At 47.3% G+C, this 25,092-nt stretch overlaps 1 protein-coding gene and 1 non-coding gene across 2 annotated transcripts in view; both read left to right on the top strand.

Annotated features, from left to right (window-relative positions):
* Positions 1–25,092, top strand: part of WWC1 (WW and C2 domain containing 1) — a 156,652-nt gene that overhangs the window by 56,342 nt on the left and 75,218 nt on the right. Inside the window, exon 2 of the mRNA XM_043464764.1 lies at positions 19,746–19,855. Within this exon, the coding sequence (XP_043320699.1) occupies positions 19,746–19,855 (110 nt within the window). The remainder of the gene's footprint in view (positions 1–19,745; positions 19,856–25,092) is intronic.
* LOC122441142 lies at positions 12,301–12,423 on the top strand. The gene has a single exon (XR_006269275.1). It is a non-coding gene; the product is annotated as a small nucleolar RNA SNORA26 (small nucleolar RNA).

Here is a 25,092-nt window from a genome sequence, read left to right as displayed (position 1 = left end):
TAAGTTCATATCCCTGGAGGAGGGCATGGCAACCCACTCCAGTATTCTTGTCTGGAGAATCCCATGGACAGAGGAGGGGATTACAGACAGGGGGCTACAACCCATGGGGTTGCAAAGAGTTGGACATGACTGGAGCGACTTAGCACAACACACACGTAAGGTCATATACAGTATTCAGTGCTGGGCACATAATAACTGTGTAAAAGATATTTGTTCATTAGTTTAGGCTCCTCCAAAAGCTGATGTGTTTTCTTCTGTTTTTCAATATCAATACCATCGAGGAGACTTAAGTCAGGGTTCATTGTTGAATCCTTTTACATTGGTTTGCTTGTTCTCTAGGGAAAAGTAACGTTTCAACGATTTTTATAAATTTCTGAAATATATTTTAGCTTGTGTACTCAGTTACTTAGTCGTGTCAGACTCTTTGCGACCCCATTGACTATAGCCCCAGGTGACAATAGTGGTAAAGAGCCTGCCTGCCATTGCAGGGGACATAAGAGACATGGGTTCCATCCTTGGGTCAGAAAGATCCCTTGGAGAAGGAAATGGCAAACTGCTCCAGTGTTCTTGCTTGGAGAATCCCATGGAGAGGGGAGCCTGGTGAGCTATAGTCCATGGGGTTGCAAAGAGTTGGGCAGGACTGAAGCAAATTAGCACGCACACATGCACATGGACTATAGCCCGCCAGGCTCTTCTGCCCATGGAATTTTCTGGGCAAGAAGACTAGAGTTGGTTGCCATTTCCTATCCCAGGGTATTGTCCCAATTCAGGGATGATCAAACCCGCGTCTCTTGTGTCTCTTGCTTTGACAGGCGGATTCTTTACCACTGTGCCACCTGGGAAGCCCTACTTTAAAAAAAAAAAAAAATTCTTTCCTCCATCCTATGAGAGCCCAGGGTGTGCCCAACATGAGCAGTAGGTACAAAAATAAATCACAATTCCTGAAGTTTATAGGACCCTCAGCTATTCATCCTGGGCCCAATTTGAGGGTCTGATTTCTGCCAGTCCACAAGAGAGACGTTTTCAGAGGCCCATGTCATCCCCTCCATCAGCGAGTTTCTCCTTCATGGACTGTTCTGGCCCTGTCAGTTCAAAGCCTTCTCAAAGAGAGTCCTCAGGGCCTGTTCTTGGGCAATGTCCAGTTAGCTATGGGCTGTGCGCAGGGCACTGAGGTTCCTGGGTAAACCTATAACCCCCTGGAGCGGGGCCATGTGCTTGGGGGCCCTGGAACTCTGCAGGAGTCCGGGTGCTGGCTTGGTAAGTGTTGGGCTCAGGGACTGTGCCTCTGGAGGGAGGGTAAAGGAAAACAAAGACAAAAAAATAAACTCGAAACCTTTCCCCTTGGGGAGAGAGGGATGCTCACAAGTCCTCTGTCTCATTCATTCAGCAGACAATAGGGCCATCAGCTAACTCTGCTCCACCTTAGGGAGCCAGTGGTGAGCACAGACTGGCTCCGTGGGAGTGGGACAGACAGACAGTCAACAAGGCTGCCTGGGAAGGCGTCTTAGAGATGGCGTTGTGGAAGGCAACAGCCGGGCAAATGGTGGACGGACATGTGGACAGGGACAGGCGGTGGCATCCAGGGCAGAGGGTGCTGCGTGAGCCGAGACTGAGAGGCGGGAATTAGGTTGTTGAGTTCTGGGAACTGAATAGGCTGGAGAGGTAGGCAGGGGGCTGGGCTGTAGCCAAAGTTAGGGTTTCTTTCTAGTTTGGGTGGCCAGACTTCCAAGGGATTGAAGCAGTAGACGGCAAGGTTGGACTTATTTGGAGTTTTTTATGGAGTGAGGGGTGAGCAGGAAGGAGAAGTAGAAGAACTGAGGAAGCCAACAGCTGGAGGAGTGAGGAAAGGGGACTGCGGTGTGGAAAGGCGAGAGGCAGGGAGGGGTAGGTGGGGAGCTAAGGGCCAGAGAAAAGAGGGACAGCAAGAAAGCGATGGTTTCCTTGGAGACCCCGATGAGAACAAATGGGCGCAATCTGGGGGCTTTCGGAAATCCAGCTGCTGAAGGTCTAGGTCATGGCCTGTGAAAGCTCGAAACTCAAGGATGAGTTTCCCCATCCGTGTAAGACATGGAGAGTGAGCCAGAAGGGAAGGAGCCTGGTTCTTCCACTGGTGCGTCTGTGCGTGCATGCTAAGACACTTCAGTTATACCCAACTCTTTGAGACCCTGCCAGGCTCCTCTGTCCGTGGGATTCTCCAGGCAAGACTACTGGAGTGGGTTGCCACGCCCTCCTCCAGGGGATCTTCCCAACCCAGGGATTGAACACAGGCCTCCCAATTGCAGGTGGATTGTTTCTCATCTGAGCCACCAGGGAAGCCCTCTTCCACTGATTCTAGACCCAAATATGTTCTTTTTCCACCATGAAATCTTGCCGCATGATTTCTACTGATCAGACTTGTTAAATAGCTAAAAAAGCATCTTTCTTGGAAGGCTTCACTCAGGAGAAGAAGTAGAGAGAAGCGATGGAGTGCATACTTCATGAGCCCTGTTCTGTGCAGAATGGTGGGGAGCCAGCTCTGCGCAGCCCACAGAGGTGAAGAGTCTGGCAGGAGATCTCCCAACTGGGAACCCAAGCCTCTGTGGTCCCCAAACCCTTGCCCTCTCCCCTGACCTAATTAAGGCTCTGGGCCACTGTGTTGATGTCTGTGGAAAAGTAACTGAAGTACTTGAGTATCAGGCAAGGGTCTTCTAAGTCAGCTGATGGGAACATTCCCAGGCCCCCCGCCCGCCAACCCCAGCTCTGACCTGGGGAACGTATGTAGTGATGGAGTCAGCAGAGGCTCCTGAATAACCAACCCTCAGAGACAATCCACAGGCTCGTTTCCACCCTTGAGGGTCACCTTTTCCCAGGACTTCTGAGCAGAGCCCTCCAAGGCCTGCATGTGCTGGGGGCAATTCTGCTTCTGCCTGGTGATGATTTCGCTAAGGAGAGTGACACAGGGGTAGGAGCCCCCCTTGGCTGCCCAGTGAGTAACCCACTACCGCGGAGAAGGAGAATTAGCCGTTGCCATGCGTCTCCAGTTACCAGCTGGGAATGAGTGGAGGGAGCCATTGAGACAGGTCTGGGTGGAGGGGACTGAGCAGTGGGCCAGGTCCGATCCTGGCACAAACCAGGGTCTTGGGAGCCCTGTCGGTTGAGGAGAGTCTCTGAGTATTGATTTGCTCCTTCATAAAATGGGGGAATAGTCAAGATAGTAACGATGCTGCTTTTGTGATGGCTATTTGAGAATCAAATAGGGTCAAGAATGCAAAGGCACTCTGAGGACCTGCTCACAAATTCCTTTGTTGAGTCAAGCCTGACTTGGAACCTGGCAAACCTCTCTCTGAACCCTGCGGGGAATTCCCATGAACCATTTCGCTCTTCGTTTGCTCTTTTGTAAGTACATTTATTCATTCAGTGAACATTCACTCCGTGTCTACTCATGTAAGATGCTGAGGTTACGGCGATGAATAAGACACCGCTCAGGTCCTCATGAAACTTTTGGAAGTGGCAGACATATAAACAAATAATAGAAGTACATATATTGTTTAAAAAGGAGGGGAGAGTGGGGAAAGGAGGGAGAGAAAAAGGGAGGAAGGAAGGAAGGAGTGTTCTGGGCAGAAGGAACAGCGATGACAAAGGCATGGAACACGTGAAATAGCATGCAGTTTGCACGGAGTGATCTGGGAGTTGTGTCCTTACCAGCAGCAGCAGGAAGCTGCTACAATTTTTTCTTTGGCCAGAACATTCTCGGGGCAGAGAGACTGGGGTGAGGGTTGTTTTAACAGCCCCTGCTGCTGAGTATTCTAACCGTGGTCTTATCACAGGTTGTGGTCTGATCTCTGTCGACTTTCTATTCTACACACAAAGTATTCCAAGCTGCCCCCTGTTTACTATTCTCTACTAGCCCTCCTCCAGCAAAACTTCACTCCGGGTGATTGGTAATGGTTCGGTTTTTTTCCCAAGGTTCTTCATACCCAGGTGTTGGCAGGGAGAGTATCTAGTAATGATTTTCCCATATCCTTAGGGCCTTTCACATCAGTCTCTAGACAAGCTCCCAGGCTGGTCCCTTCTGGGGTCTCCGGCTTTAGAGAGGAGACCCAGGAGGCTGCCTCTGTTTGTCTCCTGGCTGATGGACCAGGGCTGTGCTGGGGTATCTCATTGGCCTCCATGCTGCTTCATGGCCCCACTTCTTCTTCTTTTTTAAAAGTATTTATTTGGCTGTGCCAAGTCTTAGTTATGGCATATGGGATCTAGTTCCCTGACCAGGGGTCGAACCTGGGCCCCTAGCGTTGAGAGTGCAGAGAAGTGGCCCTGCTTCTACACAGGAATCACAAATCTACTGTTTATGTTTGTCTGCATTCACTATTTTAGTGCTTTCCTATACTCTGAACTTGTCTATAAGAGGAAAATTAGGATTCATTTTCAAATGACTTTTTTATGAAGAGGGAGTAAGAGGTTCTGGATAGTAGGGCTGAAAAATGTACTTGGTATTTTTAGGGATTTTTGCCTTATTTCTGGTTATGAAAGCAGCAAAAACAAATGAACAAACCAACCAACCTGAACCCCATCCCCACCAGTGAAATGCAAACACTGTCAACATTTTGGCATTTTTCCTTATAGTCATTTTCCTTTTTAGTTGCAGGCAGGTAAGATTGTGCTACATGCACAGTTTTGTATCCTGCTCTTTAAACTTCTTTTCAATTCTGTACTATAAGCCTTCTCCCTTTTATCATTCAAAATGCTTCCTGAGCATATATTTCAAACAGTTACTTGAATGATTATAACCAAAATTTTCCACCTGTTCATTCCCTACAGATATTGAGGCTGTGCACATTTTTTTTTCTCCTATGATAACTAATGTTGCCTTGAACATCTTTGAGTGTAAATCTTCCCACCTGGGTCGGGTCAGAACAGCAGCTGGTCGCTGGAGCATTTGTGTATTTGTCTTTAAGACAGTGGGTTAAGTTTGTAAGTTTTTAAGAGGCCTCTTGTCTTTTATGCTTCTGACTGCTCCTGTCCTTTGTCAGCTGTGACTTCTGCTCCTGGGTTGTCTAAACTTTTAGAAATTTGTCTAAAACTTTTGTCTAAAAACTTTGACTGAAAACTTGTTCTCTTTATCTTTCCCAGACAACCACCCCCTCTCTCATAGCCTCACCCACAGCATTCCTAATATCCATTCCTAATAATTTGTAGCCAGGGCAAAAATAGCCCTCTAATTTTCCCTTCTTACCAAACTTTATAGTTTAAAGCTATAGGGGGTAGTTTTCAATCCCATGGTATTTAAAAAACTCCCCCTTCTGTCCTTCCAGTTATGTACAGTCACTATCTCCACTCACTTTCTGAGTCATAGTTAAGTCCTGAATCCAAATTCTCAGTCAGTCTCTTAACATGTCTCTCTAAGGCTCCATGTACTCATGTGGACCATGGGAGATCATCATGGGAACCACTTAACTGGATTGCTATCAGAATTGAATGACAAGTAGCACATGTAAAGTACTGTGTGTTAGTGATCTTATTCTTTAAAAGCTTTGACTTGCTGAAGGGTCAAAACAGGAGCATGCAAATCATCTCTGAGATGCTAGATTTTTGTGACAAAATGGTACCATGAAATGTCAAACCTGGAAGGATCAGTTAAGGTGGAGTTCATATCCCTGGTTTCACTGATGGGAAAGCTGAGGCCCACAGAGGGGAAGGGACTTGTCCAAGGTCTCCTGCATGGGTATAAGGTATGAGATCACAGCACTATTTCTATGATCAGGCAGCAGGAGGGGGCTGATGGCTTCAGAGCCCAGATAGAGTCCTTCCACCAAGTCTGGGGGACTCCTCCTTTATGTCCAGACCTCGGGTGGGCCCAGTGTGATGTGCAACTAATTGTCCAGATCCCACCCATTGCCTCCTGAGTCCCCAAATCAACCCCAGAGCAGCTGGGAAGCTTGTGGAATATTAGAAACATTGTATGCATTCTCTCTTGCTCTGCACAGGTGATCGCCTATGACTCACTCCCCATGCCATATGTGCTTGTGCGACCACACACACACACACACACACTCACATACCTCTTGGACCAATTGGAAATTCATATATTCTCCCCTGGCACGGGAGCTGAAGGTGTCTGCCAACCTATGGGTTTCTTTCCCATGTGGTTCACCATCTGGAGTAGCCACCTGGCCTCCTTGTGGAGGACACATGCGTGTGTGTGTGTGTGTGTGTGTGTGTGTGTGTGTGTGTGTGTGTGTGTGTGTGTGTGTGTGTGTGTGTGTGTGTGTGTGTGTGTGTGTGTGTGTGTGTGCGCGCGCGCGCGCGCGCATGTGCACACACTCGTTCGCGCCCATGTCCCAGGGCCAGGGTATTGTGTCCCCTGTGTGTGCTTGAATGGCCGAATGAACAAGAGCAAGGGAACAGTAGCACAGAGGACAGTGCCCTGAAGTCATCCTGGCAGCGTGAATGAATAATTCATATTGTATCTGCTGCTTTCCAAGGCTTCCCAAAATAGCTATTTTAATTGCTTATTTGTTTCGCTGCTGACTTTAATTCAGCCACCTTCAGCTCTGAAGGCGCCTTCCTCCTCTGGTGTTTAACGCTGACTCGCAGGTAGGGCTTCCCTTCAGGGAACAACGGTTTATTTTCTTCTTTAGGAAGAAACGATGGGAGGAAAACATAAACCCTTCAAGTTGTACTTTTCAGAGGTGAAAACCATTTTCTTTTCAACTTCCGTGTAGCGCTCCTTTGTACTCAGTCACCATAGGCCTCTGCGGTCTTGGAGAATAAAGAAATAGCAGTCAGGTGGACAGGCGAGGCGAGCTTCTGGGCTGGGCCCACCAGCCACTGTGATGCAGTCAGCAAACACCTGGGCATCTGCAGGTTCTGAGATCCTTAGACGTGGCCAGGCTATGCCGTCTTGTGCTTCCCCAGCTGCAGCATCTAGGGCAGGTATTGGGAAGGCCCTACCTGCCTGCATGGGAGACCTGGGTTTGATCCCTGGGCTGGGAAGATCCCCTAGAGAAGGGAAAGACTACCCACTCCAGTATTCTGGCCTAGAGAATTCCATGGATTGGATAGTTCATGCGGTCTCAAAGAGTCGGACACGACTGAGCGACTTCCACTCACTCACTCACCTGCCTGCATGAATAACCTGGGGGCTGCCCTGCGTCAACAACCGGTAGAATAGTTAGGGGGTCCAGTGCGTGTCCTCCGCGGGGCTCTGTCACGATTCCTTCAGTGTGAAACGCATGGCTCAGCTCTGAAAGAGCTTCTGCGGGTGGTCCTATGGAATGAGAAGGGGCATTGGGAGATTGGGGTTGACATGTGTACACTACTATGTATAAAATAGGTAACTAGTGAGGAACTACAGCACAGAGAACTCTAGTTAGTGCTCTGTGGTGACCTCAGTGGGGAGGAAATTTAAAAAAAAGAGGGTTATGTGTGTACATCTGACCGATTCGCTCTGATGTCTAACAAACACAACGTTGTAAAGCTACTGTGCTGTGTGCTTTTGCTCAATCAGCCATGTCTGACTTTGTGACCCCAGGGACTGTAGCCCACCAGGTTCCTCTGCCCATGGGATTCTCCAGGCAAGAATACTGCAGTGGGTTGCCATTTCCTCCTCTAGGAGATCTTCCCAACCCAGGGATCAAACCCAGGTCTCCTGTGGCTCCTGCATTGGCAGGCAGATTCATTACCACTGAGCCATTATACACCAATAAAAATTCCCTAAAAAAAGTGAAGAATAAAGTTTCTGAAATTATGAGATAAGGGATGTTGTACACTAGTGTGTCCTAAGTAGGGTGCTGGGACCAGAAGCATCGTTATCCCCTGGGAGCTAGTTGGAAATGCAGATTCTCAGTGCATCCCAGATTCAGAAACTCTGGGTCACAGCTCTCTAGGAAGCTCTGTGTGAGTTAACAAGCCCTCACTCTCCAGGGGATTGGGTTGCAGCTCAAGGCTGAGGATCACTGCTGTATGCCACAAGGAGGTGTCAGAAGGAGTGTTCAGGGAACAAGTGCATATGAACCAGGGGATCGAGGAGAGTCAGAAAGCCTGGGTGCCAGGAGGAACCATTCCTCTGCGGCTGTGTGACCTTGGACAAGTCCTCAGGTCACTGTGTTAGAAACCTAGTCCTGAACGGTCCCTTAGTGATCAATCACTGTGTCATCTCCTTATGTTGGGAATGGAGTGAGGCAGGGACTTGGCCACAGTTGCTCCGTGGCAGAGCTGAGACTTGAAGCCAGTTAGATTTGCCCCTTGAAACACTGAGTGTCCCAGGATGTGCCAGCTTGCCTCCCTGTGCCTCACTTTCCACATCTGTAAAATGGAGCTAATAATAGTACTTAGATTACTTTAAACAAGATAATATGTAGCATCAAAACATCAAATATGGGATTTTCTTGTATTTTTTTCCCCTTACAACAGTATTGAGGAATTATTGAAGCACACTAACTTGTATGTATTTAAAGAGTGCAATTTGATGACTTTTGACAGGCACGCACATACATCCGTGAGCTTGTTTTCACAATCAGTGTAACAACTATTCCCATCACCCCCAAAACTTTCTTTGTGCCCTGAACCCCTCTCTCCCTCTACCCATCCCCAGGCAACTACTGATCTGCTTTCTGTCTTTATAGGTTGGTTTGTATTTTCCAGAATTTTACACACATGTAATTGTACAGAATAGTCTCTTTCCCCCGCTGGTTTCTTTTGCCCAATATGTTTCTGAGATTCATCTGTGTTATTGTTTGTGCTAATAGTTTGTTCCTTTTTATTACTGAGTAATATTCCAGTGTACACATGTACTGAGCTAGGTATCCATTCCCCTCTTGATGGACATTTGGACTGTTTCCAGCTTGGGGTTATTAACACTAATCAACTTAGCACTGATTTTAAGATGTGCCATTATTTTATCTTAGTGAAGAAAGGAAAAATGCTGCCATTTAAATTATGACCCAATGTTTTAAAATTAACTAGAATGTTTATTTCATACTTCTCAAATCTTTCAGATTTTTTTTTAACTCACATACTGCTTTTTTCATACAAAAATAAAAAGGAATACCTAAAGAAAGGTAAAACTCGAGTGTTCCTAATACATTTTCTCACTTTGAATCGAATTCTTTGGAGTCATTTTTTAACTCAGAATTATTGATGTCTGTGCTTCTAATGTCCTCGTCCTTCATGCCCTTGAGTGTTGGTGATGCGGCCTTGTTACGGGACCCACAGAGCAGCTCAAAGGCTCTGGTGCTGGCCCTGTGGCCAGCATGGCAATTATGCAGAGGGAGCCTCCCTTGCACACCTGCTTTAGGAATGTTGCTAAACGTGTCTGTTCACTGCCTCCTCCACCCTTCTCCACAACCCTGTGGTTCCTAGGGGTTAAAAGTGCTCCACTATTGTCTCTTGGGATTTCATCCCAAGCCTGTGACACCTTTGATGTCTGCACACACATGGGCAGTGACAGCTCCATCAGGACCACAGCCTGGTTGACACTGTTGAAAGATGTCAGCAGTGCTCACACACATCCCAGTCTCAGAAATGCTAAAATGTATTTTCAAATGTGCAGCTTAGAATCATTGAGACAGAGTCTGTGTGTGGGATTCTGAACTGTGCCTGTACTTTGTAAACACCCAGGGAGATTTAGCTTGTATTATTGTTATTTCATGACTCTGAAACATCAGTTTCCTGGTAGTCAAATAAGGGTGGCTCTATATGCCTCACAGAAATGTTGTGAAGATAAAGGGCTTGATTTATTTCACTTAGAACACATGGTCCAGGAAGATGTTTTGTTTCATTGCAACCTCACAATGCCCTTGACTTTGGGGACTGGCAAGATAGTGGACTTATGAATGCTGAAGCTGCAAAGGGGGCCTTAGAAACATCACATTTCAACTCCTTTGTTTTGCATATGGGAAGCCCAGAGAGGGTCGGTGCCTTGCCTAAGGGCCTGGTTCATCTAGTGGCCATGTCAGGATTGAAACCCAGATCCCTTTCCAATGCTCTGCCTAAACCGTGTAGTCAGGGAAGGAGCCACAGATCAGGATCCCAGAGAAACCTTCACGGCCATTTCCATTTCTGGAAGGACCAGCTCCTCGGGCTGCATGGCTGGGGTGAGGGTCAGAACTCAAGGAACAGGAATGGCCAGATTCCAGGGAAGGGTGGTGGTGGCCTCTGTCCTTCAAGCTGGAAGCTCCTGGATAGACCAGCCCCTGGGAGGACCCTTGGACACCCAGTTCTTGAGACTGGAAAGGGGCAAAGCTGGGGGTTGAGTGCTCTAAGGGCCCTACATTCATAAAGGAGGAGCTCTTGTGGCTTCCCTGGCAAGGGTGAACACAGTTCTATCCCTAGTCAGGGAACTAAGATCTTGCAAAAAATTTGAAAACAAATCAAAAAGGAAGAGCTCTGCATGCCTGCCCAGCATCACATGCCAAGGGCTCTGCTGACTTGTTCCCAGGTACTAATTCATTCAATACTACTAGAGCCCTTATCTATCCATGAATGGGAACTCCATAGTTAAATATGGGCTCTGGCCCAGCAATCATTCTCCTTTCAGTATAATAGGGCAATACTACCAATAGCTGTTTCTTGAGGGCTGTTCAGGTGATCACTGCATCTCAAATGGAGCTAAACTTAGCCCCAGGCCAACTTGACCTCTTGGTGTCATGAGTGATGCAGGCCAGAGGTCGGTCCCCAGGTTTTAGTCTCAGTCTTGCCACTGGGTCCTTGGGTGGCTCTGGCCAAGTCTTTCTCTCTGTGCTTCAGTTTTCTCACCAATGAGACAAGGATTTGATTTGTCAGACCCAAGATATCCCATTCAGCTTTAGCATTCTTTAATACTCCTGCATCAGGTGCCTCATTTGAACAGCAGTGAAAATAATAATGTGTTGCTGACATTTATTGAGCACGTACTGTGTACCAAAGTGCTCTTTCATCCATTAGCTCATCTAATCCTCAGAGAACACTCTAAGGTGGGTCTGAATGGTACTTACTTGAAGGCGTTGGTATGAGGTCCAAGTGACTGAATATGTGTACAGGGCTTAGAACAGTTCTGGCATAGAACGCATGCTCCGTCAGTATGTTATTATTTCTCCTGTTCTGCAGGTGTGAAAACTGAGCCCAAGAGAGTTTAAGTATGTTGCCCAAGGTCACAGAGCTAGAAACTGGCAGAGTCAAAGCCCAGAGAGTCTGGCTCCAGAGTACTCCTGATGACTTCTCTATGCTGTTTCTTGTTGGGCTTGCTGGGTGAAACAGTGGTAAAGAATCCGCCTGCAATGCAGGAGACACAGGAGGTTCGAGTTTGATTCCTGGGTTGGAAAGATCCCCAGGAGAAGGAAGTGGCAACCCACTCCAGTATTCTTGCCTGGAAAATCCCATAGACAGGGGAGCCTGCTGGGCTACAGTCCATGGGATTGCAAAGAGTCAGACACAGTTTAGCAGCAGAGCATGCACACAGGCTGCCTCTTGATGAAACAAGATGCAAGAGAAACATGTTAGAGAGCAGAGGGGACTGTGCAACTAGTGAGGGCCTGACTTCAAAAGGCACGCCAACTCCATTCTTAAAGTACAGCATTATAGTAGACAAGCAAACGTATCTATAGGCCAAACTTGGCCCTACTAATCTGTAATTTGCTTCTCAGAATCTTAATCTTAAATTCCCAGCAAGTGAGATGCAGAGGTATAGCACAGTCACCACCGTGGCAGTGAGCTGGAGGGTATCTGGGCATGAGTAGGCATAGAGACATGGGGATGGAGGCGAAGGAAGGGAACAGACCCAAGGCGGGGGCGTGTGATCCCAAGAACTCGGTGCGGGGTAGGGCAGAGTGAAGGCTAGATTTATCAGGGGGAGGTGAGCCACTGGTTCGTTGAAGCCTGGGTTGAAGACTAGGGCGGGTAGGGGGAACAGTCTAGAACCTCCCCTCCCCATAGAATTCCAGGAATGGGAGGGAGTGTCCAGACCAAGAAAGCGTCTGGATAAACCAGCCCAAGCAAAGTAGGGGAGAAAGGAAGTCTGGGGGTTGGATAACCAGAATGTCAAGACAGGTGTCTGGGGAGTAGAGGGAGGGAGGGGTTTAAGAGAAAGAGAACTTGGAAATCACTGGTATAAATGGCTTTCTTCAGAGTACACAGTTTGAGAGCCAAAGCCAATCCAGCTGTCATCTCTTAACTTTCTCTGGTTTAATTTCCAAAAAACCAGGGCGCTTAATCAAGCCCGGCTCCTCTAGGGAGGGAGGTGGTGGAATACAGTTCAGGATTTAACGGCTATTAGCATGGACAGGTTTTTACCTCATCATGGAAAGGAATATAAAACCTCTCAGGGCCCTTCCTTGACCCTTTCCAGTGCCCTTTTAAGGCTGACGCAGTGCCATAAGAGGCTAACACAGGAGGGTAAAGAAAGTCTCCATAAAACCCAGAGAAGAGATTTTTAGAACTCCTCTCTGGATCCTGTCTGGAGTCACAACTGAACCGGAAAAAAGAAAAAAAAAAAAAAAAAAAAAACCTCAGGGAACTCTGTTCAGGGCTCTGTGGTGAGCTAAATGGTAAGGAAAACCAAAAATGAGGGGATATGTGTACACATATAGCTGATACACTTTGCTGCACAGTAGAAATGAACACAGCATTATAAAGCAAATACACTCCCCAAAATATTAATTTTAGAAAAGGATGTACAACCTAACTGGTAAGAAAGTGAATGTGGGTGGAGCCCTGTGCGCCGTGGTCTCAGCGTAGCTCATTTTAACCAGGTAGTCACTCTGAGTATCCCCACTCTACAGATGAAGAAGCGGGTTCAGGCAAGTTAGGGGTTCATGCCCAACGGGATAGAGTGAGTAAGTGATGCCGCCTGCCTTGCAACCCAGGTGGCTGACTCTAGAGCTTGTGAGTTTTAACCACCACTCATATCTCTTGAGATGAAAAATGGGGACAGCGATGATGAGAACGATGACAGCTAACATAACCAACAAACTGAAGATGAAAGATAAAACAATTCTCACAGCGGAGAGCACGGAAGTCTCTCTGCTGTTCACGGTAACAGCCCACATTTACTGAGGGCTTATCACATGCTAGGCCCTGTACTAAGCACTTTGCATGGGTTATCTCATTTAATTCCCACAACACCCTTATGAGATTGGACCTTCTTCTAAGCAGAGAAGGAAACTCCTAACAAGGTTAGGTGACACGCCTGTGGCTGTGGAAGAGGCAGGGTGTGGTTTTCACCCCAGCGTCACTTCCTCAGCCTATGTGGGTAGCAGCTACCCTACCTCGTTATTAGCCTCAAAGCTGACCACCATCTTCCATGGACTGCTTCCTTCTCCAGCCTCCCCTGACTACGCCCCATCCTCTCAGTCTCTCCCTTCTCCCACCCTTTTGTCTTTCACATCTGTACAGCGGACCTGGCATCTTTTTGTTTTTAAATTAATTTTTATTTTTGGCTGAGCTGGGTCTTGGTTACTACAAGGGCTTTTCTCTGGTTGTGGCGAGTGGGGGCTACGCTCCCATTGCTTCTCATTGCAGTTGCTTCTTCCGTCGTGGACCAGGGCTGTAGGGCACACAGGCTTCAATAGTTGTGGCATGTGGGTTCAGTAGTTGCAGCTCCCTGGTTCTATAGAGCACAGGCTCAGTAGTTGTGGCCCATGAGCTTAGCTGCTCCATGGCAGATGGGATCTTCCCGGATCGGAGATTGAACCCTTGTCTCCTGCCTTGGCAGGCAGACTCTTTACCACTGAGCCGCCAGGGAAGCCTGTGACCTAGCATCTTATTAACTATCTCTGCATCCTCTCATTGCCCACAGTTCGCAGCCTAAGGTAACATAACTGCCATACATACTGTCACAGGGATGAGCTACTCCCGGCTTTAAGTGTAAACCTCAGCTGCTTGGCCAGGCCCTCTCTTCTTGAAGGCGGAAACAAGGTTTATTCAAATGTCTGAGCTCTGGTCGTGACTAGCATGGGACCAGGCTATTGTGTCCATGCAATAAATTCTTGTTGCTTGGAGGATTGATGGAAAGCGGAGAGAAAGGAGATGAGGAGAGGGTGAATCAGAGAGCCTCTCTGGGTCACCATCTGTAGCTTGACACCAGGATGGCTCTCGAAGTCTTAACAGGGACCCCAAAGTCCTAAAAGCCCAGCATCTACCCCTGTCTATCTCTACTCCATCATTCCTGATGTATGAGGCTCACATGTGACTTTCTTTTCTGTTCCTCACACCAACATCATCCCACCCCAAGGCTATTGGGCTATTCCTGATGCTTCCCACACTTTGGTCTCGCCTACAAGATCACCTCCTCCAAGAAGCCTCCCTTGATTGCCCTGAGCTACCCTACCCTTACACATAATCCCACTACCCTGTTGTATTTTTCTGAACAGGACTAATTTCTGAAATGGTCCTGTGGATTCACTTTCTGGTTGGGGTGTCTCCCGGCTGGGGGTGTGTGGTCCTCTTGTCCACTTCTGTAGCTGGATGTTTGTTTAGATTCCGCTGTGGTTCGTGTGCTCAACCCTCCTAAGCAAGTATGAGACAGTGATTATTTTCATCCCTAGATTTGTTTAAGGAATGAATGAAGGTGTTTGAACCAAATGGAATTCAAGGAAGGAAGGAGAGCTTCAACGATTGCACTTTCTTTCAGCCACCCCAGCCTTGCAGGTGTGGAAGTCGAGGGTCTGCGTGGCCTGGGGCTCTGCCGCAGTCCGGGAGATGGCTGCATGTCCTCAGGAGTTGTGCAATCCTGAGCTATGGGAACTATGCAAGTGAAACACCCCAGGGTGGGAAGAACCGGCCTGGCCATTGTGCCCGGGGTGAGAGGAGAGGTTCAGCTGAAAGTTTGGACAGTTCTTGTAGTCCTCAGGGCCCTTTAGAAAGCGATCCCGCCCAGCTGGCCCTGGTGAGAGCCCGGGCGGGGGCCAGCATCATGCTGGCTGGCCATAAAGAGGTTACTGTGGGAAGCATTCAGATTGCTCGGGAGGCACTAGGAACATGAAAGATATGCTACGCGTTCTTCAGGCCCAAGAGAATCACCACCCAGTGTTAGACTTGGCAGAAGGCTTTCCGCTCCTCTGAGCTGCCTCCTTAGAAAAGACGCACTGTCTGAATACCGAATGCCAGCCAGCCGTGGGGACATGGAACTGGACAGAGGACAGGGGCCCGCGTTCCCGGACAGGTGATCCCACACAGCACTACCTGTCTCCAAGGCAACACATCCAGGCCCCTTCTTCCAGGAGAGCCTGTTGTGAAACATTCAGGAATGTTTGTGTTCCTCCAGAGATTGGTAATTAAGAAGAGGCAGAACTGGTTCTCTCTTGGCTCCCTCCCTCACTCCCCCTCACCCAGCTAGCATTTGGGTCATTTGATTTCACGATCTGGGTTTTCAGCAGCCCAGGACTTGGAGCCTGGAGGCAGGGACTGCACCGGACAGGACTGGGGTGAATCTCATCATCAGAGGATGGGGGCTGTGCGTTGCAGGCAGGCCCCCAAGTCCTGGCCGCATCTGAAAGCAGACGTCTCTTCCCAGCTCACATTCTTGGCACTTGCCCAAGGGGAAACACGGCGGGCCAGAGAAGCACCCACAGTTTCCCAGAGGGGATTGGTTTAAACGGACAGTTCCTCTCTCTGGGATGAGGGGTGGGTGCACACGTACATATACATGTGCGTGTGTGTATGTGTGTGTTTAAATCCTTGTACAGCTAAAAATGCTCCTCTTCATCCTGATTCTCTGAATGACACGTCCCTGCACACTGAATAATTCATCCCCCTCTTGGCACTTGTTCCAGAGAATCTCGCTGTCCAGATTTCTTGTAAGTTGTATAGTCTTCCAATAGAAGCTTTTCTCTTTCCCATGGAAGAGCTGTAGGAGTCAGAATGTCAGTCCTCTTGTTTTTCCCCATGATCACTTTTAAGGGAAGCCTGAATATCAAACCCAAAGCCTTCCTGTCTCCCCTTGCCCCCTCTGGCTAACACTGGGTCCTCTTGATCCCTCTTCTTTATACCTGTTGAGCACAAGATCTATGTTCACCATAGGCGGGAATCAGTATTTCAGCTTTGGTAGGAAATCCAGTGTCAGGTACATGACTGATGCTTGTAGCTAACATTTATTTCAGGTCTGACTTCTTGATGTCCAAGCCTGGAACAAGCAGTAAAGTTCGTGGTTTTCTGGAAAAGTAATGCATTTTTGGTGTTTTAGACCTGCCTCTCCTCCCCCAATCTCCAGTCTCACACAGAGAGCTCAGTGAATCACTTGTCAGGATGACTTTAAAACAATTAATTGTCTTTTCATGAAACAATTGTGCATTATCCAAATGTATTGAGTAGCTTTGCACCAAGATGTAGAAAACTGAAGGTGCAAATAGGCTGCAGCTCAGGTGCCTTCTGCCTGCTTCTGATTTCCTCCCAGCCCAGCTTTGACATCTGTATCTCAGGCATAGTTTCTTAGCTTCATAGATTATTCTGAGACTCTCTTGGTCTTGTCGGTTTTTATTAGCAAAGCTCAGGTACTGGAGTGAGGCAGTGGGGCTTCAGGTTATACCTCTGGTGTTTGCCAACTGCAAGATGTTGGGTGTGTTTTCTCACTGGTCAAATAGAGGAAAAGCATCTGCTGCCTAGAGAGCAAACAAACTTGTTTTTTAGGCCTCGATTTAGCCATCATTAATTATTTTTATTACAACTGAGATAGGAATATTACAGAGAAATTAATATTAAAAAGATTAAAAAGAAAAAAAATTAAATTGCTAAAATCCCTCTACCAAGATAGTATTTTAATGTATATCTTTCCAGCTTCTCTTCTACAAATGCACACACATTTCAGGCAAAAATACTGTATTAAAACAATATCCTATAGCGTTTCTTGTTCAACAATGTCATTTTTTTCGTAGTATGTTAAGAACATTCTTCCATGTTAGCAAAATATAAAACACACCATTATTTTTTGTTCTTAGATATTTATTGTCATATTCACCCATTCCACAAATATTTATTGATCACCGATCACGGGGGACATAAGATTCTATTGCTTATATGCACCATTGATGAAATCATTTAATTCATCCCCATGGAAGATTTTTGTTTATTTATTTATTTTTTTGCCTGCCCTGGGTCTTCGCTGTGGCACGTGGGCTTCATTGCCCCATGGCATGTGGGATCTTAGTTCCCCAACCAGGGATCAAACCCATGTCCCTTGCATTGGAAGATGGACTTTTATCCACTGGACCACCAGGAAAGTTCTCCTTCCTCTCCTCCCCACCTCACCCCCCAACCCTGGGAGAGGGGAAAGAATTTTGATCTACACATGGATTCAGGGAGCTGTGGCGAGGGAACATATCTTTGTCTTCTTGGTTTTCTGGGTTGCAAAGTGTAAATAACAAGATTCCTATCTTCATGGCCAGGCTGGTAGGTGAGGCTTCTCAGGGCTGCGCCCAGGGAAAGGAATGAAGCAGAAGAATCTGACTGTGGTTGGCCCAAGCACTCCTGTTCCCTCCCCAGGTGTATCTGTCCTCAGTAACAGAGTCACCTGCTGTGGAGGGGTAGGCCTGCGTGCAGAGTTTTCCTTCAGAGACCTTTTCAGTGATGTGTTAGATGATATGATGTTGGATGAGATTTCACTGTTGGTCACTGGTCTTCATTCTCCATAAGGAAGAGGGAACGAACCGTTTTTACAGGAGTTTGAGGAGAAGGAGGAGGAGGCACTGAGGAACATGATCTCTTGCTTCTGAAGTCTGGGCAGGGCTTGAGGTGTAGTGGCGGGTTGGGCTGAAGACAATTTTTTAGAAACTTTATCCAGGTTGGCATAGGTGCTCCCAAATGAAGAGCCTTCTGGCCTAAAGAAATCACCTGTGTCTTCCCCAGCTCTTCATTTTTTACTCTTAGGACAATGGCTTGTAATTTTCATTGGGGCTCAGCCGAAGATGTCAATTTTCCAGAGAACTTTTTGGTTCACAGCAGGGGCTCTGAAGGCAGAGTGCCTTGCTTGAATGTCATTGGTATAGCCATTGAGAATGTTGTTTCATCTTTCTCTTAGTCTCCGTTTCCCCTTCTGGGAAATGGAGAAGAGTGTTCTTTGCACATTCATGCGCACCAGGATATAAATGTTTTTACAATCATGACTTTATTTAACCTGACAACTTGGAGAGTTATTATCCCCACATTTTAGATAAAAATACTGAGGCTCAGAGAGGGACACTAAGTTGCCATGCTTACACAGCTAATAAGTGATGCCTACTGAATCCTTATTGGATAGGGCTTAGTCTATTGTATATCATATAGACCTCTGCCTCATCCTTCTTGTCTCCCATAATACAGAAGCATGATTAACAGAACTTTGGGGCTGTCCATTCCTTCAGTCAGTAGATGCTGTTCTCAGTCTGCCAGACCCTGGATATATAGTGGTATGTGAACACAGTAGGTCTGTCCACCAGGGGCTCTTTCAGTGTTTCTTTTTTCCCCCACACATTTTGCTTTTCTTTCTTTTTTTTTTTTTTAAATTTATTTAACTGTGCTGGGTCTTAGTTGCAGCAGACAGGATCTAGTTCCCTGACCAGGAATTGGACCCAGGTCCCCGGCCTTGGAAGCACAGAGTCTTAGCCACTGGACCACCAGGGAAGTCTCAGCACATATTTTGCCTTCAGCTTGATTTGGGGTGGGTTTAAGAGGGAAGGAGATTGCATGGGCTAGGAGAGTCATCTCCTATGACTTGGAGGGAAGTTCTTGACCAGGAATCTTAGACCCCATCCCACTGATCTTTCCTCCTGTTGCATTGTACCTCAGTTTGCCAGTTTGTCGAAAGAGTGTTGAAGCACAGCCTTTCAGTCTTCCAGAATTGGGAGGGGACGGGAGCAGACAGGAGAGGGAAAATATTGTTGTTCAGTTGCTAAGTTGTGTCTGACTCTTTGCAACCCCGTGGACTGCAGCACTCCAGGGAGAATATTATGTGTGTATTTTAGGCAGATGCAGTGATGGGGAGAAGCTAACCGGGCCATCCAAAGGGGCCACTCAGGTTGACTTCAGTGTATCCAGATTCCCTGCTCCCTGCATGCTGGCTAAAGTGCTGAACCAAGGGCTTGTGATGCTTTTGAGCCCTGACAAACCTTCGTCCGTTTAGTTGGGTGGTTTGTCTATCTGACGTAGTTGCCGAGACTGAGTGGTTACCACCACCTCACTCCCCATTTGGGAAGCCCCAATATGGGGACTTCGAGGGTGGTTATGGCTAAAAGATCAGTTTGGCCTGGATTGTAGAGAGAAGGACAGCAGTGGGTACAGGCATCTGGGAACTGGCCCAGGAAGCAAAAAGAAAAATACTGCATTTGGCCAAACTCACAGAGAGGGAACATCTGTTCTTCTAGATGCTGTAGCAAGCTAGCTTTTCAGAGGGGAAATAGGTAAGACAAACATGGACAGAGCCTGGAGGACGGCTGGGGCTGGAGTGGGCCAAGTGCCCTGCGGGTGGAGAAGCCAGAGAGAGATTCGAGTCTGAGTCCAAAAGCCAGGCTTGACCTTCGAGCCCTTCCCTGTGACCCCTCACTTAGAGGCGTAGCAGTGAGGCCCAGAGAAGGCAGGCGACTCGCTCGAATCCCTTCCAAGTTGGTGGCAAAGTTGGGACCAGAGCAGATTCCCCGCCTCCCTCCCAGGTGACCTTATCCTGCTGCTCCGATACGCGTTCATCTTCCCGGGGACAACGGGGCCAGGGCTCAGAGCTTCTGCATCTGGCGGGCCAGCCCAGAGGGGCAGGGAGGCTGTAGGCAGCCATGCAGCTCCCTGGGGACCATAGGCTGACAGAGTCTCTTTCTCCTCTCCCTTGCCAGGTATACCAAACCGCTCACCTTTGCCGACTGCATTAGTGACGAGCTGCCACTGGGATGGGAAGAGGCGTACGACCCACAGGTCGGAGATTACTTCATAGACCACAACACCAGTAAGTCCCCTCTACCCCTCCCTCCACCTCCTGGCCAGCCCCCACGTCTGGAAGAGCTACCAGCAGGGGCTTGTGAAGCCAGATTGTGTTTCTTTTCACACAGAGTTGGATAGAGATGTCAGTGTAGATATAGATAGATAATGTATGCTCATATATAAATAACAGTTTAGAAGAGTTTTAAATAGAATCTAGAACTCTATGTCTCACAACCCATCTCCCCAATTTTACAGAAGTAACCACTGCTAGCCATTTCTTGTGTATCACTCCAGAAACTTCCCAGTCATGTGTGCATGTACATATATTCTTTTTTTTTTTAATGTATATTGATTTCCACAGGGCTTCCCTGGTGGCTCAGATGGCAAATAATCTGCCTGTAATGCAGGCGACCTGGGTTTGATCTCTGGGTTGGGAAGATACCCTGGAGAAGGGAATGACTACCCACTCTAGTGTTCTTGGCCTGGAGAATTCCACAGACAGAGGAGCCTGGCAGGCTACAGTCCATGGGGTCACAAAGAGTCAGGCATGACTGAGCAACTGACACTTTCACTTTCATTGATTTCCATGCACCGTATATAAGATAGATAGCCAGTGGGAATTTGCCATATGATTCAGGAAGCTCAAAATGGTGCTCTGTGATGACCTAGAGGGGAGGGATGGTGGGAGGGAGTTTCACGCATACAGATCTTTTTCACAGAAGGTAGATGTGTCCGTGTCGTCCCCAGATTATTTTTTAGCAGCCACTGCCCCTAGGGCAAGTCCCCAGCAGCATACAGCATGTGCCTGTAATGGATGGTCTGAGTGAGGTATGTATGTATCTCCAGCCCATCACACCAGTCAGCCCACCCTCAATTTGGATCTGTGGTCCAATTTGGATATCCTGATCCAGAATGAAGATTCCTAGTGTCTTTGTCTCTGGGACTTTGATGGAAGTATAGGTTGAGAAGGGGAGAAGCATGTTGTCTGACAGGTGGAAGAACCCAGGTTGAGGTCTTCCAGGCAGGGAGAGTTGATGTGTACTTGGGCCTCATCCATTGTGCACCTTCTTGGCCAAGATTATTCCTGTCCTCGGGAATTCGCTGCCCTATTTGATCATGTGTAATAGAGGAAAGAGGATTTTTCTGTCTCGATCTCAGCCTTCTGAACTGCGGGATTCCTCTTGTCCTTTCAGGCAAGAGGAGAATGGAATGTAGCGGCACGTGTCCGAAGGTTGAGATTAGGGCACTGAAGCCTAGTGGCCCTTGTTTCCTGAGCGTGCACTCTGCGCCATGTGATGGACAAGACACTTGATTAGGCATCATCTCGTGCAATCCTCCCAACACCCCTGTGGGATGTTAGGATGACTGTGCGTGTGTGCTCTGTCATGTCCAACTCTTTGTGACCCCATGGACTATAGCCTGCCAGAAGGGAAAGAGCCTGGTTCTTCCACCGGTGCGTCTGTGCGTGCGTGCTAAGGCACTTCAGTTGTATCCAACTCTTTGAGACCCTGCCAGGCAAGGTCTATGGGATTTTCCAGGCAAGAATACTGGAGTGGGGTGCCATTTCCTACTCCAGGGGCTCTTCCCTACCCAGGGATTGAGCCTGAGTCTGCTACACTGGCAGGCAGATTCTTTACCATTGGCGCCACCTGGGAAGCACTAGGATGATTGACTCTGTCTCATGAATGGAACTTAGAGATAGAAATTGACTGCCCAACTGTCAGAGCCAAAACATGGCAGGGCTGGGATTTGAACTCGTCCTGGGAGTGGAGTTGGGCTTCTCCATCCACTTCCTCTCCTGAGTTTCTGTAGCTCCTGGTCAAATCTCCACTGTGCCCCTCACCATTCTGTAGTATAAACATTTACCTGTCAGGGCGGTTCCCCAGACCTTTTGCCTGGCAAGGCACACAGTAGGTGTGCACTCGACCTTTGCTACCTAGAAAAGGGCATACATGCATGAATGCATGACTAAATGGGTAAGCGAGCAGCCTTGCAGGCACCAAAGCATAGGAGTTTCTGAGAGACAGCTAGTGACATTAATTGCATTGTTGGGGGTAGCAAAGGTTTTTATTAGCACTCATGATTGCATATTGGATAATGAGAAGTAAATATGTCTAACTGAGTGTGTATGCGGAAGGAGGTTAATGCTTGGAGGGCTGCATGGTATATTGGGTTAAACACTGATGTACAGGAACCCTCACTAATCCTTTCCTGTCTCTAATTGCTGAGTGAATCCCCCTCATTGAAATTTGATGGCAGGAGTGGGATTTTCAGGTGCTTCTGGGAGTCGTTGCAGAGATGGAAAGAGGATTATGCAATAGCAGAGTGTATTCTTGAGGGGATGGTGGCAGAAATGGGGGTGTGTATAGGAAGGTGAGCAAATGAAAACCCCGATAGGAAGAATTCTCTCTGGTAGTTTTGCCAGCTGTCCGGCTGCAGGGTTTCTTTTGGCTGGAAAGTGTGCCCATTGGATAGAGGGCACCACGTCTACCACTCCTAGAGGACGGAGCCAGTGATACAAATGGTGGTATGCAAGTGACCATCAAGGCCCACGCATTCAGAGCTGTGGACTCGGGCCAATCCTCTGTGAGTGACTGAAATGACTGTTTTGTTTTGTTTAATAATTTTATTTATTTATTTTTGGCTGTGCTGGGTCTTCATTGCTGCATGGGCTTTTCTGTAGTTGTGGTGAGCAGGGGCTACTCTCTAGCTGTACACGGGCTTCTCATTAAGGTGGCTTCTCTTGTTGCAGAGAACTGGCTCTAGGTTTACAGGCTTCAGTAGTTGCAGCTTCTGGACTCTAGATCACCGGCTCAATAGTTATGGCACACAGGCTTAGTTTCTCTGTGGCATGTGGGATCTTCCTGGACCAGGAATCAAGCCTGTGTCTCCTGCATTGGCAGGCAGATTCTTTACCACTGAACCACCAGGGAAAGCCCCTGAGATTACTGTTACAGAGTTATAGACACGGTAGAATTGAACAACAAATTAAATCCACCATCAAGCATTCATTCATTCAGCAAATATTTATCAACGTCCTACAATGTTCTAGGCACTGCACTGGGAGCAGTGGGGTAGATGAGAGTGCAAGGTGGCAATGATCCTTGCCTTCAGAGAGCTTTCATTTTGGCAGAAGCAGCAGAAGATAAACAGAATAAGTAAGCCAATTATGTAGTATATTTTAAAATTATCAGGATTATGAGAAAAGGGGGAAGCAGAGCATGGGGCTGAGGTGTGCTGGGTGCATTTGTGGGTGGCAGGGGAGGGACAGTGTTGAGAGAATGCTCTCTGAACTAAGACTTGAAGGAGGTGGGGGGAGTTTCAAGTAGAGAGGGTTGATTGACCAAAAACTCCAATGTGTGATCACGTTTTGCTTTTCAAGGGGTGACAAGGAGGCAGGTGTGCATATAGCAGAATTTGTGAGGAAGTGGGGAGGAGGGCATCAGGCCAGGTGGTAGCAGGGCCTGAATGGGGCAGCGATCCACCTGAAGGGCTTGAGCTTTTATTCCACGTGATGGGAGCCATTGAAGGTCCCCAGAGGAGGAAATGGCACCCCACTCCAGTATCTTTGCCTGGAGAATCCCATGGACAGAGGAGCCTGGTGGGCTACAGTCCATGGGGTCACCAAGAGTCAGACATGACTGAAGCGACTTAGCACGGAGAATTTTAAGCAGATGAGTGGTGTGATCTGTTTTATGTCTTAAAAAGGGTCATTCCGGCTGCTTTGCTGAGACTAGACAATGGAACAAGGACAGACATAGGGAAACTTGTGAAAGAATATTGCGGTAGTCCAGGTGACAAAGGACAGTGGCCCAGACCAAGGCTATAGTGGTGGAGGTGGTGAAAAGTGGCCTGAGGCTGGAGGTGTTTTCAATACAGAGCCAACAAGGCTTCCTGATAGATTACGGGCGGGGTGTGGAAGAAAAAGGAATGAATGAGCCTCTCTGAGCAGGTGACAGGATGGAGTTGCCATCATTGGACGGAGAAAACTGCAAGAGGAGTGATATGTTTAGGAAGGAAGAACAAGGGCTTGGTGGGATGGGTCACATCTTCCAAGCCTGTTATCCATCTGAAAGAAGATGTTGGTCAGTTTAATGTAGGAATCTGGTGTTTGGAAAAGAGATCTGGGCTGAAGGTAGGCATCTGGGAGTTGTTAGCATATAGAGAGTATTCATGTATTTATTAAATATTTATTTGTTAATTTGTAGGCATTTATTTCTCAAATTTACAGTGATTGTAGCTTCATGTTCTTGCATTGATTTTATTTATCATGATTAGATGGTTTTAATCAGTGATCAAATTGTGTTTTCTGTTTTCTCTTCACACTACGTCATGAATATTTTAGAGATGCTACATAGTCTTCATATTTGCCATTTTTAACGTATCAAACATGCATCAGTATATTATAACACATAAAATGAGTGTAGCGTAATACCCATTACAACTGACCTTTTGGGTTCTTTCCATTTGTTTGTTATAAAAAAATAACACTTGAGGGAGAATCTTCAAGCATATTGCTGTATTCTTCTGTGATACTTTCCTGGAGTCACATTTCCAAATGTAGGGTCACCAAGTGAAAGGTTTTGGACACTTGTGAGACTTCTAGTAACTCTTCCTAGTTTGATAATATTTCTAAAAGGTCGAGTCAATCTGTATTACTGCAAGCAATGAGGGTACTGTTTTCCTCATACCTTGATCAGTATATGACTAATTTCACTTCTTTACTTTTGATACATTCATCACAGGTTTAAACTGTTACTTCATTGTGTTTCATTTGCATTCCTTTGCATAGCAACAAGGTTGGACTTTCTCCAGATGTTCAGCTGTTTTAAAGACAATTGTAATTCAAGCCCTTGGAGAATTCAGTAGTGTTAGTCACGTGGGTGCTTGTGTGGTGCATGTAGAAAGCAGGCGTGTGGTGGGGTGGGGAGTATGTGAAGCCCGTGAACTGTGAGCTGTGTGGAGAGGGTGCGGTGTATTTGTAGGTAGAGGTTTGGGGCCTGGGGGAGGAAGGAGAACTGGGTCTCAATGATGGTTGTATTCAATCAGTTAAACATTTGTTGGAAGTAGTTACCTTTTAGAGAGAGAGCGAATGAAGGGGAGGGGGATGAAGGGATGATTTTGTACAGAGTTGATTTTGTGACATGCTGAATGCTTTAACTATGTCCATGTTTAACTTTAATAGAAACAAGAACTGAAAAATAGTTGACCAAGGGCTTCCCTGGTGGTCCAGTGGTTGGGAATCTGCCCTGCGTAGCAGGG

Source organism: Cervus canadensis, chromosome 4, assembly GCF_019320065.1.
Source record: "Cervus canadensis isolate Bull #8, Minnesota chromosome 4, ASM1932006v1, whole genome shotgun sequence".
Taxonomy (NCBI): Eukaryota; Metazoa; Chordata; class Mammalia; order Artiodactyla; family Cervidae; genus Cervus; species Cervus canadensis.
The sequence above is the reverse complement of the archived record's forward strand: the minus strand, read 5'-3'. Positions and strand labels throughout refer to the sequence as shown.